The 16,707-nt window shown below is 42.3% G+C and overlaps 1 protein-coding gene across 1 annotated transcript in view; it reads right to left on the reverse strand.

Annotated features, from left to right (window-relative positions):
- Positions 1–16,707, reverse strand: part of arhgap15 (Rho GTPase activating protein 15) — a 143,441-nt gene that overhangs the window by 58,920 nt on the left and 67,814 nt on the right. Inside the window, exon 9 of the mRNA XM_034187120.1 lies at positions 2,441–2,575. Coding sequence (XP_034043011.1) covers positions 2,441–2,575 — 135 coding nt within the window. The remainder of the gene's footprint in view (positions 1–2,440; positions 2,576–16,707) is intronic.

Raw genomic sequence — 16,707 nt, forward strand, 5'->3', positions numbered from 1 at the left:
GTTCTTGTGCATGTAGTTATTAGAAATATATCACATTAACCATTTTTCAGCACTTACAGTTTCTCTAATCGCAGACGTCTGGAACTCCTTTGGAGTTGTCACAGTTGTCTTGGTGGCTTCCCTCACAAGGCTCCTACTTCCTCAGTCAGTCACATGTACCAGGCAGTACCATCCTCTGTGTATTACTGACTGAGCTAAATACTCATGTGTTCAGAAAACTGGCTGTAAAAGTGATGATCTGTGTTAACATTAATCTTATTTACAGGCTCTGTGCATCAAAATGACTAAGACCTAGATGGTCCATGTGATATTTTTGTTAAACCCCTTTGAATTAAAGATGAAAGTTGACGCTACAAGAACATCTGGACGGTTTCACTTTAAGTCCTTTGTGGTTTGTGCACGTTACAAAATTGTACATTTACTGTGTCGTAATGTGATTTTTCTTCAAATGGTGCAGCCTCACTGCAAAGCCTTTAACGGAATGTAGGAAACAGAAGCACATCAGCCTATTTTTAGAGCATCTCCATCGCTAACTTCCAAAGGTTTCAACAGGCCGACTCTGTTGTGCTCCGACGACCTAATTAGGAAAACCGTCTGAGTATTCCACGAAGCAGTTCAGTGGAACTGCATCCCAAACAACAAATGCTAACTCGTAAGATAAAAATAATGTTCCAGTTCCTGCTCCTTGTTTGAGTTGCTCAGAGTGTGTGTGTGCGCTTAAAACCCATTTTTTCGTACATCATGTGAGCAGGCCGGAGTATTTTTGGCCTCACTCTAATGTTTGTTTGTCTGTGTTATTATTATTATTATTATTATTGTTGTTGTTGTTGTTGTTGTTGTTGTCGTTGCCGTCGTCAGATTGGTGGAGCATCACGAGCCTGGACAGATCTGAGGTCAGCCAGCAACACTGATCCCAGGCTGGTTTCTGGAGAATAAAACCTCTGCCAGCCTGTGGAACATCAAAGATGGTCCTTCTCTTGTTTATCCAGCAGTGGGGGTGGGGGGGGGGGGTGCACCAAATACATAAATGACTCGGAGCGAGGTACCTTTGCATACGAAATACACTTCCCCGGCACTCGGCAGATAAGTGAAGGGAAAGAGAGAGAATGTGGAGGAGGCGGGGGGGTGAAATTACCCCTCCTTCAGGAATTCAAATCACCCTCCCGTCGCATGGATTTAATTTGCATTCTGAGCAGTGATAGGGGAGTGTGCGGATGGGGGAAAGGACGCGATTGGAGGGCGCTCTCTGAAGTGGCGTGCCCACCAGCTCTGCCAAAAAGGCCAGTCTGGGGGCCACCTGCCCCATTCCTTAATCCACAAGTATTTCATTTATTCCGTCAATAACGTCCTCTCGCTTTGATCTCGCATTTGTCCCGTGGACACAACATTAAAGGGTCTCCTTGAAGCTGAGGGAAATTCCAAATGCCGTTACCTTCTTCTAAGGATTGCAAATGTGCTTAAATATGCCCTTTAATGGTGTATTTTCCTGCAACCGTGAGCTCAATAAATTAGTTCCCCCTTTGAGGAACGGCCTCGGCAGGCGGCGGTTTGGATTGGCACAGTTTGACGGCGTAAAAGGCGTTCAGCGCGTTTATCTGTCACTGTTGTTCTTTGACTTTAATGCAGGGGAGGAGAAATGAGTTTCTAATGGGAACCGTTAGCTGATTTCAACAATCAGACAAAGTCAGAATCTTCAAATGTTCCACACTGATCCTCAGACCACCACGTTCTCGAGTTCACCCTGACAGCTATTAACTGAGATCTCATCTAAAAAGGATTTCCATCATCCAGGTAGGAAACATCTGGGAACAGTTCAGAATAGGAATTCTGGTTGGTCTTCCTTCTGTGGTGAAACAGAGTTCTAACTAACCAAAAGTCTTCAGATGAAGTCATGTGATCATCAACCAAGTTCACAAAAAACAAAAAAACAAGTAGTCTTTGAAGAAGTCATTTGTTAAGAACAAACTGATGTGATGCTGATGTGGGCGTCGGTTTGATTTTCTTTGGCTCCATAGTAGTTTTCTTCTTGAGTATTCAAATAAAGAACTGTCTTATATCGACAATATGATCAAAAATCATCTTTTCTAGAATAAAACTGAGGATTTAACAACAAAGTCAGCTACCCAGGATGCCGTTCGACAGTCAAAAGGCACTGCTAGCTATTATGCTACTGTTAGCATCATGGAGCAGAAGAAACACAGTAGCCCATCAACTGTGATCGAAAACGACAAAAATAGCAACATAAAAAACACGAAAGAACACAAGCAACACCACTATCAAAGAAAGGAGACAGAGAATCCTGATGAAGATTTGCAGGACACCTGCTGGACAGGTGGGACAGGACAACACTCCGTCTGCTGTGGCTGCTGCGAAGCTAACAGTGCAGTTTTTTTCTTTGCTGATGATTTTATTTATTTATTTATTTTAAATTGGGTGGTACCTTTGATGAGGCCTTTCTCCTGTAAGACCTTCATAGATGGACGTCTGGAGATGAACTTCTTGAGTCTGTTTTTCACTCCATTCTTGTCGGCGCTGTCTGACGCACTGTGTTTCAGCTTGGAGCTGCCAAACATGTCTGCAAAAACAAAAACCTCAACTGACTGCGAGCTCCATCCAACATGAAAAACATCTTCCACTGAGTGTAAACGAGCTCTTTGTCTTTACATGAACGCAACTTCACTTGGATGAAGCTGTGAAACACGATTCGTGGAGACGTGTCATCAAAACGTGCAAACATAAATCTTTTATTGTGAAAGACATTTTATATATTATATATATACACAAACTTCTGGCTGAAATAAAATCAAAATCTTTTGTTTGCTACATGTTTTTGATGGTCTTGAGAGTTCCACAATAAAGCACAGATTGAAAATGTTCAACATATCACCAGGGGGCGCTATATGATCAACATATGGTGTTATATTTGGTATAAATTATTCTGGTGTCCATCAGTCCAACATTATAATTATTAGGCGATATCAGATTGGCTGCTCAGTTCTCAAAAAACAAAAACAAAAAATTGAAGGCCTCAATCAGATGGAAAAAGAGCCGAACAAGTGTCGCAGCGTTTGTGCTGCTCTCAGATATGGGCGGAGCAGGTGCACCGCGCCACAAGAAGGCTCCGCCTACGGTTTCTTTCACAAACCTGTAACACGATATTCACGGTGATATTCTCCGCTATGACAGATTACTCGCGTTAATCACGTCATTCGAACATTTGAAAGCGATCAGGAGGAGTTACTGTTATTTTAACCTGTAAAAATGGGTTCTCAACATACGGGTCCGGCCCCATACAGAATTCCTTGATGTCATTTTAGCTTGAAAAGGAAACTTTGAATCCTGTGCATCAGCTGCAGGGTCTGGATCCAGAAACTAAATCTTTAGAACAGATTTCACAGCATCATCGGTGACGACTCAGATTCATCTCTGAAGGGTTAGAACCAAACAAATCTTATAAACCCAAGAACCCAGACAAACCCAAGAAGCCGTCCAGACAAGAACCCAGACAAACCCAAGAACTCGTCCAGACAAGAACCCAGACAAACCCAAGAACCCGTCCAGACAAGAACCACAACAAACCCAAGAACCTGTCCAGACAAGAACCACAACAAACCCAAGAACCTGTCCAGACAAGAACCACAACAAACCCAAGAACCCGTCGAGATGAGAACTACAACAAACCCAAGAACCTGTCCAGAAAAGAAACACAACAAACTGAAGAACCCATCCAGACAAGAACCATGACAAACCAAAGAACCCGTCCAGACGAGAACCACAAAATATACTCTCGATCATCCAAACCAAGACTATAAAGCAAGAAGAGAAAATTAAAGTTACTCCCATTAACACATTAAAGATGTATAAAGTGATGGTCAAGTGGTTAAAGTGGCAAATTTTTGACAAGAGGCTCATCAGTTCAAATCCCCCTCAGCCCTTGGGGAAGATCCTTAATTTCCAAGTTGGTCCCGGTGTGTAGTGAACGCCTTGCATGGCAGCACTTTGCAATCAGAGTGTGAAGGGGCGAATGTGAGGCATCACCATAAAGCACTCTGACCATAAAGATGTGCTGTATGAATGCAGTCCATTTCTATAAAAGAGGACATTTCATAAATTTGTAACAAATGTACTTTTTGTAACACTGAATCTCACAAATCATCATATATTCAGAGACCTTTTCCAGTTTGGAACCACTTAAACCAATTCCTGATCATTCTTCAAGTCCTTGTTATTGATCATTAAAAATTCATTTAATTTTTGACTAAATATGTCCCAGTAGAGTGCTGTTCTTGAGTTTGGGATTTTTGTGTTGTCATTTTATATTTTCCTAAGCATAAGTCATGTATTTTTCACACTAGTTTGGGAGTTTCTGTGTAGGCGCTCAGTTGTCCAGGTGGCTTCCATAGTAGAGAAGCTTGAATCTTCAACTGGACTGGGTTGCTTGACGCGAGGACGTTTCGCTTCAAATCACAGAAGCTTCCTCAGCTAAAATTACTTGCTCTGGAAGTCTGACTTTTGTCTGACTCTTGTAGAGACGAATAAACAGAAAGCCACAAAAGCTGGAGTTTTAAACCTAACCAGACCCCTCCTACTGAGAGGCTGACTGCTATAGGCTAGTGACTAAACAATAGCTCTAATTAGCAACTATTGTGCTCTAGTTAGCACTCTCCTAATGACAGGGCAGCTGTCCCTCCTAATGATGGGCTGGATGCCTTTCCTGATGGCTCCCTTGATGACTCTCCTGATGACGTGAATGACTCATTACCATGAACAAAAGACTGAAACTCCTTTGACCTGAGTACCCCATTGTAAACTTTGGAAAAACTACAGAGTATCTACAGACAGCACAAAATCCCAGTTTACTTTAAACCGGTTAACACCTTGAGACAAAAATTAGTTCACCCTAAGGACACGATCCCTAGTTACAAACAGAGCAATGTAGTGTATTCTATCAGATGTCAGGAAAACTGTAACGAACACTACATAGGTGAGACTAAGCAACCTTTACACAAAAGGCTATACCAGCACCGCAGAGAGGGCGCCAGTGGACCTCAGCCTGCAGTTCATCTCCACCTTAAAGACACTAACCACACGTTTGAGGACAAGGAAGTTAAAATATTAGCCAGAGAGAAGAAATGGTTTGAGAGAGGGGTCAAGGAGGCATTCTTTGTGAAACGTTTGAAACCCAGCCTTAACCAGGGAGGGGGTCTGAGACACACTTTATCCCCTGTTTACAATGGGGTACTCAGGTCAAAGTAGTTTCAGTCTTTTGTTCATGGTAATGAGTTATTCACATATAAAGAAAAAGCATAGCACACTCAAAATATTGATGTCTAGCCGCTGTTTTATTATTATGAAATAAAACAGCGGCTAGACATCAATATTTTGAGTGTGCTATGCTTTTTCTTTATATTTGAGTTAGTATTTCTGCATGTGCACCTCAGCGGAGGATCTTGGTGTGCATTTTTTTATCTAATGAGTTATTCACGTCATCAGGAGAGTCATCAAGGGAGCCATCAGGAGAGGCTTCTGTCCCATCATTAGGAGGGACAGCTGCCCTGTTATTAGGAGAGTGCTACCTAGAGCACAATAGTTGCTAATTAGGGCTATTGTTTAGTCACTAGCCTATAGCAGTCTGCCTCTCAGTAGGAGGGGTCTGGTTAGGTTTAAAACTCCAGCTTTTCTTGGCTTCTGTTTATTTGTCTCTACAAGAGTCAGACAGAAGTCAGACCACCAGAGCAAGAATTTTAGCTGAGGAAGCTTCTGCGATTCAAAGCGAAATGTCCTCGCGTCAAGCAACCCAGTCCAGTTGAAGATTCAAGCTTCTCTACTAGTTTGGGAGGTCTTACAACTTATCCAACAGTGTGACTTTAATAATAATAATAATAATAACTAGGACTGCAAGCAGTCACATACGGGCCCTCGTTTCGCGCGACCGCCTACCCAGGCCAGGGGGTGCCATTGTGACCACATGTGGGCATGTGCATGCAGGGGCAACCACTCATCACACAGTTAAAATTTTAAACAAATCACACAATGCATCAAGGCGTTATGACATGTTGATTGTTCATCCACTAGGGGGCGCTCAGTGTACAAATAGAGGGGCTGGGTGTGTTCAGGGGCCAACCGTCATCATACATGTGAAGTTTCAAGTCAATCATGCAAAGCATGAAGGAGTTATCATGACTTGATGTTCCATGGCATAGGGTCAAAATGGCGGCGCCATAGCGGCCACACCCTTCGACATAAAGAAAAGCTTTCGATAGCTTTTGGTCAGTATCGTCTGTGGGTGATGTGGAAGAAATTTGAAGTGCATTGGACAAAATCCCGAGGAGGAGTTCGTTGAAATACATGTGGAAATAAAGCCAAAATGAGAAGAAAATTCAAAATGGCCGACTTCCTGTTTGGAGTAGGTTGTCATGCTTGACCTGTGTATCAAATTTCATGATGATATGACAAAATTAAAGCCGTCAAAAGGAAGAACGTAATTTCATGGCGAAGGGGCGATATTCGGTACGCCACCACACAGAAGCCGTTACTTGTAAGTTCACGGCGTTCATCGCCTATGTTGACCAATTTGTTCTGCATGTTTTAGAAGTGTAATGAAGTTGATTGGGTTAAGTATGTGACATCAGGACCTCTTAAAGTAAAAATAGGACATTTCCCGCCACCACCAGGGGGCGCTATGGCACAGGTGGGAACTTAAGATATGTAGATGTTCAGGGCGGAGCCCTCATCATGTCCAGCAAGTTTGAAGGATCTACGATGAAGTATGTGGGCGTGACAGCCGTTCGAAGTGAAATGACGCGCTCCGAAAAGCTCGCCAAAGTTTGACGACCCCTAGCAGCCACGCCTTTTGACTTAATTAGAATCTTTTGATAACTTTTGATCACCATTGTGTTGTGATGATTTTGACCAAATTTGAAGGCGATCGGATAAAATCCCTAGGACGAGTTCGTTCAAATGTAAGTAGTGGAAATGGCCAAAAATGGCAAAAATTTGCTCAAAATCGAAACGTAAAATCACAATGGCCAACTTCCTGTCGATATTTCACCATGACAGTAAGAGACTTTTTCGTGCGTCCTGGCATGGTAAATATGTGTACCGAATTTCGTGAGGCTACAACGAAAAAAGCCCAATGCGGAGGGGTTTTTGAAAATTTCTAGGGGCGCTATTTCGCGATTTTTCTGCAACCATGTGCGACGCCCCCAAAATATTGAATTTCGGATCCGGCCGGACGACTTTGGAAAGTTTGGTGAGTTTTTGAGCATGGGAAGAGGCCGAAATTTCAATTTCAAGAGTGAGAATAATAATAATAATAATAATAACTAGGACTGCGAGCAGTCATATACGGGCCCTCGTTCCGCGCGACCGCCTACCCAGGCCAGTGGGTGCGCTTGTGACCACATGTGGGCATGTGCATGCAGGGGTAACCACTCATCACACAGTTAAAATTTTAAACAAATCACACAATGCATCCAGGAGTTATGACATGTTGATTGTTCATCCACTAAGGGGCGGTCAGTGTACAAGCAGAGGGGCTGGGTGTGTTCAGGGGCCAACCATCATCATACATGTGAAGTTTCAAGTCAATCAGGCAAAGCATGAAGGAGTTATCATGACTTGATGTTCTATGGCAAAGGGTCAAAATGGCGGCACCACAGCGGCCACACCAAAGAAATTTGAAGTGCATTGGACAAAATCCCTGGGAGGAGTTCGTTCAAATACATGTGGAAATCACGCCAGAATGAGAAGAAAATGTAAAATGGCTAACTTCCTGTTTGGAGTAGATTCATGGTGCAAGAGACTTTTTTGTACGTCTATGAAAGTCACACATGTGTACCAATTTTCATCTCCCTACTCCAAAAAAAAACCCTATGTGGAGGGGTTTTTGAAAGTTTCAAGGGGGCGCTATTGAGGCATTTTGCCCCGCCCATGGGCGACGCCCCTATGAATTGTAAGAGGTGGTCATGTTCGACCTGTGTATCAATGTTCATGATGATGTGACAAAATTAAAGCCGTCAAAATGAAGAACGTAATTTCATGGCGAATGGGCAATATTCGGCACGCCGCCACACGGACGCCGTTACTCGTAAGTTCATGGCGTTCATCGCCTACGTTCACCAATTTGTTCTGCATGTTTTAGAAGTGGAATGAAGTTGATTGGGTTAAGTATGCGACATCAGGACTTCTTAAAGTAAAAAAAGGACATTTCCCGCCACCACCGGGGGGCGCTATGGCGCAGGTGGGAACCTAAGATATGGAGAAGTTCAGGGCGGAGCCCTCATCATGCCCAGCAAGTTTGAAGGATCTACGATGAAGTATGTGGGCGTGACAGCCGTTCAAAGTGAAATGGCATGCTCCAAAAAGCTTGCCAAAGTTTGACGACCCCTAGCAGCCACGCCTTTTGACTTAATTAGAATCTTTTGATAACTTTTGATCACCATTGTGTTGTGATGATTTTGACCAAATTTGAAGACGATCGGATAAAATCTCTAGGACGAGTTCGTTCAAATGTAAGTAGTGGAAATGGCCAAAAATGGCAAAAATTTGCTCAAAATCGAAAGTTAAAATCAAAATGGCCGACTTCCTGTCAATATTTCACCATGACAGTAAGAGACTTTTTCGTGCGTCCTGGCATGGTAAATATGTGTACCGACTTTCGTGAGGCTACGACGAAAAAAGCCCAATGTGGAGGGGTTTTTGAAAATTTCTAGGGGCGCTATTTCGCGGTTTTTCTGCGACCATGTGCGACGCCCCCAAAATATCGAATTTCGGATCCGGCCGGACGACTCTGGAAAGTTTGGTGAGTTTTTGAGCATGGGAAGAGGCCGAAATTTCGATTTCAAAAGTGAGAATAATAAAAATAATAATAATAATAATAAATAATAATAATAAATAATAAAAAACAGCACAATTACAATAGGGTCCTCGTAGGACGTTGCCTACTCAGGCCCTAATAATAATAAATAATAATAATAATAATAATAATAATAAACAGCGCAATTACAATAGGGTCCTCGTAGGACGTTGCCTACTCGGGCCCTAATAATAATAAATAATAATAATAATAATAAACAGCGCAATTACAATAGGGTCCTCGTAGGACAATGCCTACTCAGGCCCTAATAATAATAAACAGCGCAATTACAATAGGGTCCACGTAGGACGTTGCCTACTCGGGCCCTAATAATAATGAACAGCGCAATTACAATAGGGTCCTCGTAGGACGTTGCCTACTCGGGCCCTAATAATAATAAATAATAATAATAAACAGCGCAATTACAATAGGGTCCTCGTAGGACGTTGCCTACTCTGGCCCTAATAATAATAATAATAATAATAATAATAAATAATAATAATAAACAGCGCAATTACAATAGGGTCCTTGTAGGACGTTGCCTACTCAGGCCCTAATAATAGTAAGTCCCTTCGGCTGCTCCCTTGTTTGCACTTGGGGTCACCACAGCAGATCCAAAGTGGGCCTGCATGTTGAATTGGCACAAGTTTTACATCGGATGCCCTTCCTGATGCAACTCCACATTACATGGAGAAATGTGGCAGGGGTGGGGTTTGAACCGGGAACCTTTCACAGTGAAACCAAGCTCACTAACCACTTGGTGAAATACACAAAAATCCCAAATTATAGCTCTGATGAAAACAGAAAAAAAAAGATGCAACATTTAATCTGTCAAACACTTGATGTTTGTTGTTAACATTAGTTCCACCTGGTTCTGGTGAGACTGTGTCTGTCTGTAACCTTCACTGGTTATATGGTTTAATTTAGGAAAATTTAATGTTTTTAACGGAATTTTCCTGCGCTATATTAAAATTGTACTGAGTACGTGTATATGCTTATCTAATGTGATCAGTGATGAAGCTTAACTCAAATCCATTTAAGAAAGTGTGTTTTTATGGTTGTGGAGGGAAACCTGCCGCTCAGCTCTCATTTATTCATCAGACTTCCTTCCAGGCGTCTCTCTCACGGCCCTCTGCTTCTATTATTCATTCATATTCTATTTCTCGCCATCTCTGGGAATTATTTGAAAAGACCAAACCTGCTCATCATTTTAATAAAAACTAACACGACTCCTCCCTAACGAGCCCACATGACCTATTTTATAAACACACACACACACACACTTCAGCATTTTTTTTTGTTTTTACCCCAAATCGTGTCTGAAAAACTGAAACATTGTCAGGAGCAGAGAAACTGTATGAATGGATTAGAGTGCATCAAACGTATGGTCGGGTTCCCGGGAATGTTCATGACACATACAAGAGCAAAATAATCATTTAGCTCAGTGTGCGTTTGATGTTAGTTAATTATTCTATTTTATCAGAGCATGTTTAAAAAAAATGATCCCATAGTCTAAACTGAAGGAAATAAAACTCTTATATGGCTGCAGCGCTACGCATACTCTGATTGGCTGATTACGGTTGGATATTTTCCCATGGCAGACCGGTTACCATGACAATCGGTCAATCAATCAACTTCAATCAATCAACTTTTTTCTTATATAGCGCCAAATCACAACAAATAGTTGCCCCAAGGCGCTCCATATTGCAAGGCAAGGCCATACAATAACCATGAAAAACCCCAACGGTCAAAACGACCCCCTATGAGCAAGCACTTGGCCACAGTGGGAAGGAAAAACTCCCTTTTAACAGGAAGAAACCTCCAGCAGAACCAGGCTCAGGGAGGGGCAGTCTTCTGCTGAGACTGGTTGGGGCTGAGGGAAAGAACCAGGAAAAAGACATGCCGAGAAGGGGGGCAGAGATCGATCACTAATGATTAAATGCAGAGTGATGCATACGGAGCAAAAAAAGAAAGAAACAGTGCATCATGGGAACCCCCCCACAGTCTACGTCTAAAGCAACATAACCAAGGGATGGTCCAGGGTCACCCGATCCAGCCCTAACTATAAGCCTTAGCGAAAAGGAAAGTTTTAAGCCTAATCTTAAAAGTAGAGAGGGTGTCTGTCTCCCTGATCTGAATTGGGAGCTGGTTCCACAGGAGAGGAGCCTGAAAGCTGAAGGCTCTGCCTCCCATTCTACTCTTACAAACCCTAGGAACTACAAGTAAGCCCGCAGTCTGAGAGCGAAGCGCTCTAATGGGGTAATATGGTACTACGAGGTCCCTAAGATAAGATGGGACCTGATTATTCAAAACCTTATAAGTAAGAAGAAGAATTTTAAATTCTATTCTAGAATTAACAGGAAGCCAATGAAGAGAGGCCAACACGGGTGAGATATGCTCTCTCCTGCTAGTCCCCGTCAGTACTCTAGCTGCAGCATTCTGAACCAACTGAAGGCTTTTTAGGGAACTTTTAGGACAACCTGATAATAATGAATTACAATAGTCCAGCCTAGAGGAAATAAATGCATGAATTAGTTTTTCAGCATCACTCTGAGACAAGACCTTTCTGATTTTAGAGATATTGCGTAAATGAAAAAAGGCAGTCCTACATATTTGTTTAATATGCGCTTTGAATGACATATCCTGATCAAAAATAACTCCAAGATTTCTCACAGTATTACCAGAGATCAGGGAAATGCCATCCAGAGTAACGATCTGGTTAGACACCATGCTTCTAAGATTTGTGGGGCCAAGTACAATAACTTCAGTTTTATCTGAGTTTAAAAGCAGGAAATTAGAGGTCATCCATGTCTTTATGTCTGTAAGACAATCCTGCAGTTTAGCTAATTGGTGTGTATCCTCTGGCTTCATGGATAGATAAAGCTGGGTATCATCTGCGTAACAATGAAAATTTAAGCAATACCGTCTAATAATACTGCCCAAGGGAAGCATGTATAAAGTGAATAAAATTGGTCCTAGCACAGAACCTTGTGGAACTCCATAATTAACTTTAGTCTGTGAAGAAGATTCCCCATTTACATGAACAAACTGTAATCTATTAGACAAATATGATTCAAACCACCGCAGCGCAGTGCCTTTAATACCTATGACATGCTCTAATCTCTGTAATAAAATTTTATGGTCAACAGTATCAAAAGCAGCACTGAGGTCCAACAGAACAAGCACAGAGATAAGTCCACTGTCCGAAGCCATAAGAAGATCATTTGTAACCTTCACTAATGCTGTTTCTGTACTATGATGAATTCTAAAACCTGACTGAAACTCTTCAAATAGACCATTCCTCTGCAGGTGATCAGTTAGCTGTTTTACAACTACCCTCTCAAGAATCTTTGAGAGAAAAGGAAGGCTGGAGATTGGCCTATAATTAGCTAAGATAGCTGGGTCAAGTGATGGCTTTTTAAGTAATGGTTTAATTACTGCCACCTTAAAGTCCTGTGGTACATAACCAACTAACAAAGATAGATTGATCATATTTAAGATTGAAGCATTAAATAATGGTAGGACTTCCTTGAGCAGCCTGGCAGGAATGGGGTCTAATAAGCATGTTGATGGTTTGGATGAAGTAACTAATGAAAATAACTCAGACAGAACAATCGGAGAGAAAGAGTCTAACCAAATACCGGCATCACTGAAAGCAGCCAAAGATAACGATACATCTTTGGGATGGTTATGAGTAATTTTTTCTCTAATAGTCAAAATTTTGTTAGCAAAGAAAGTCATGAAGTCATCACTAGTTAAAGTTAATGGAATACTCAGCTCAATAGAGCTCTGACTCTTTGTCAGCCTGGCTACAGTGCTGAAAAGAAACCTGGGGTTGTTCTTATTTTCTTCAATTAGTGATGAGTAGAAAGATGTCCTAGCTTCACGGAGGGCTTTCTTATAGAGCAACAAACTCTTTTTCCAGGCTAAGTGAAGATCTTCTAAATTAGTGAGACGCCATTTCCTCTCCAACTTACGGGTTATCTGCTTTAAGCTACGAGTTTGTGAGTTATACCACGGAGTCAGACACTTCTGATTCAAAGCTCTCTTTTTCAGAGGAGCTACAGCATCCAAAGTTGTCTTCAATGAGGATGTAAAACTATTGACGAGATACTCTAGCTCCCTTACAGAGTTTAGGTAGCTACTCTGCTCTGTGTTGGTATATGACATTAGAGAACATAAAGAAGGAATCATATCCTTAAACCTAGTTACAGCGCTTTCTGAAAGACTTCTAGTGTAATGAAACTTATTCCCCACTGCAGGGTAGTCCATCAGGGTAAATGTAAATGTTATTAAAAAATGATCAGACAGAAGGGAGTTTTCAGGGAATACTGTTAAGTCTTCTATTTCCATACCATAAGTCAGAACAAGATCTAAAATATGATTAAAGTGGTGGGTGGACTCATTTACTTTTTGAGCAAAGCCGATAGAGTCTAATAATAGATTAAATGCAGTGTTGAGGCTGTCATTCTCAGCATCTGTGTGGATGTTAAAATCGCCCACTATAATTATCTTATCTGAGCTAAGCACTAAGTCAGACAAAAGGTCTGAAAATTCACAGAGAAACTCACAGTAACGACCAGGTGGACGATAGATAATAACAAATAAAACTGGTTTTTGGGACTTCCAATTTGGATGGACAAGACTAAGAGACAAGCTTTCAAATGAATTAAAGCTCTGTCTAGGTTTTTGATTAATTAATACGCTGGAATGGAAGATTGCTGCTAATCCTCCGCCCCGGCCCGTGCTACGAGCATTCTGACAGTTAGTGTGACTCGGGGGTGTTGACTCATTTAAACTAACATATTCATCCTGCTGTAACCAAGTTTCTGTTAGGCAGAATAAATCAATACGTTGATCAATTATTATATCATTTATCAACAGGGACTTAGAAGAAAGAGACCTAATGTTTAATAGACCACATTTAACTGTTTTAGTCTGTGGTGCAATTGAAGGTGCTATATTATTTTTTCTTTTTGAATTTTTATGCTTAAATAGATTTTTGCTAGTTATTGGTGGTCTGGGAGCAGGCACCGTCTCTACGGGGATGGGGTAATGAGGGGATGGCAGGGGGAGAGAAGCTGCAAAGAGGTGTATAAGACCACAGCTCTGCCTCCTGGTCCCAACGCTAGACAGTCACAGTTTGGAGGATCCAAAAAAATTGGCCAGATTTCTAGAAATGAGAGCTGCTCCCTCTAAAGTGGGATGGATGCCGTCTCTCCTAACAAGACCAGGTTTTCCCCAGAAGCTTTGCCAATTATCAATGAAGCCCACCTCATTTTTTGGACACCACTCAGACAGCCAGCAATTCAAGGAGAACATGCGGCTAAACATGTCACTCCCGGTCTGATTGGGGAGGGGCCCAGAGAAAACAACAGAGTCCGACATTGTTTTTGCAAAGTTACACACCGATTTAATGTTAATTTTAGTGACCTCCGATTGGCGTAACCGAGTGTCATTACTGCCGACGTGAATTACAATCTTACCAAATTTACGCTTAGCCTTAGCCAGCAATTTCAAATGTCCTTCGATGTCGCCTGCTCTGGCCCCCGGAAGACAATTGACAATGGTTGCTGGTGTCGCTAACTTCACATTTCTCAAAACAGAGTCGCCAATAACCAGAGTTTGATCCTCGGCGGGTGTGTCGTCGAGTGGGGAAAAACGGTTAGAGATGTGAACGGGTTGACGGTGTACACGGGGCTTCTGTTTAGGGCTACGCTTCCTCCTCACAGTCACCCAGTCAGCCTGCTTTCCCGACTGCACGGGATCTGCCAGGGGGGAACTAACGGCGGCTAAGCTACCTTGGTCCGCACCGACTACAGGGGCCTGGCTAGCTGTAGAAATTTCCATGGTGCGGAGCCGAGTCTCCACTTCGCCCAGCCTGGCCTCCAAAGCTACGAATAAGCTGCACTTATTACAAGTACCGTTACTGCTAAAGGAGGCCGAGGAATAACTAAACATTTCACACCCAGAGCAGAAAAGTGCGGGAGAGACAGGAGAAGCCGCCATGCTAATCGGCTAAGAGCTAGTAGCTACGCTAAGCTAGCAGATTCCCAAAAACACACAAAGTGAATAATGTGCAAATAATCCAGAGGTGATTCAGCAGAAGGAGTGCCCCAATCAAGGCACCAAACAGGCCATGAAGCAGCACAGGCAACGCACGACAACGGTGCTAAAATAAAATAAAAATTAAAAAAAATAAAAACGAAAGCGTTAGCAAGCTAGTTAGCCTGCCAACGCTAATGAAAGTTAGCTGATAAAAGTGCTCCGTCGCGATGTTTCGACCGTTAGAGGTCTTCCTTAGGCGTTGGAGCACAGTTAAAAGTTAAAAAAAAAAATTAAAAAGTAAAAAAGTCTTGAAAAAGACTGTTAGTTCAAGTCCAAAGCAGCAGGTAGCAGTCTCTGTGTAAACAGTCCCAACACTGTCTAAGAAAAAAAAAAAAAAAAAACGGTCCACAACGCGTATTTTTGTTACAAAACAGGAAGCTAAAAACATGACTGAAAAAATCAAGTCACTCATAAACGTACTCCATAAATATCTAAACAACATCGGAAAAAACACACAGATTGAAAACTAACCAGCTAACGACCGGACCGTCTGTTAGCAAGTTCTTCACGGAGGTTAAGAAAGCGAACGAGCTCAACACCGTCAGCAGCATATTCGGGCGATACTGTCAGTCTGCATGCTTACATATATACCGTCAGTCTGCATGCTTACATATATACCGTCAGTCTGCATGCTTACATATATACCGTCAGTCTGCGAGAAAACTATCCAACCTTTTTACTTTATGCAAAAACTATACGGATTTGATTCATATGTTTTTACGTCAGCCAAGCTTGAACCTTCGTGCGCATGCGTGAGTTTTTCCACGCCTGTCGGTTGCGTCATTCGCCTGTGGGCAGGCTTTGAGTGAGCACTGCTCCACCCCTCTCGTCGTCGTTTCATTGTGAGGAAATGGCGGAATGATTTGGGCTTTTTTTCCATCAGAATTTTTTCAGAAACTGTTAGAGGCAGGCAGCTGGAAACCATTTGAAAAATGTATCTGGCTTTCAGTGAAAATTTTACGGGCTTCACAGAGAATAAGGAGTGTTACTACAGCTTTAAGGAAAACTCACAATGGTGCACGGCGCACCACGCTCAGAGCCACCATCAAGAGGCAGAAACCACCACATCATTTCTAAACGGATCGCTGTGTGGAGCCGGGACCGTGTGCAATTTCTCTGGTTATCACAAGAGCTGGACATCAGCCATTTTCTGGCAGATTTCACTTTTAACAAGAGATTTTGTCATGGAAAGCCGCGTGGAGGCTTCGCGCTTCAGGACCAATTCGCTGATGAAGCGAGACAAAGGAACCCCTCCGTTTCGGAGTGTTAGAGGACAAGTTGGGACATGTCCAGCTCTCCACACTTTCTGTTATACTCACTTGACTGGTAAGCACTGAAAGCCGAGATAGGCTTGTCCCAACTTGTCCTCTAACTGGAAAAACTCACGCATGCGCACGAAGGTTCAAGCTTGGCTGACGTAAAAACATATGAATCAAATCCATATATTTTTTGCATAAAATAAAAAGGTTGGATACTTTTCTCACAGACCTCGTATACTGTCAGTCTGCATGTTTACATATGTAACAGCCATATAATAAACAAATTATTAACCTCGCTTGCTCGGTCTGTACGGGGAAATCAGACATCGGTGTTTTTCGCACTGACCTCGCCGGTGGTTGGTCCGTACTAACACCTCGCTCTGATATTTCCTCTCACTTGGTTAATAATCTTTTATTATTTATCTTTGGTTCCTTTAGAACACATTGATGTTTTTCTGCTGATCCATTTCCAGTCCGGGTGGC

Source organism: Thalassophryne amazonica, chromosome 14 (genome assembly GCF_902500255.1).
Source record: "Thalassophryne amazonica chromosome 14, fThaAma1.1, whole genome shotgun sequence".
NCBI classification, from domain to species: domain Eukaryota; kingdom Metazoa; phylum Chordata; class Actinopteri; order Batrachoidiformes; family Batrachoididae; genus Thalassophryne; species Thalassophryne amazonica.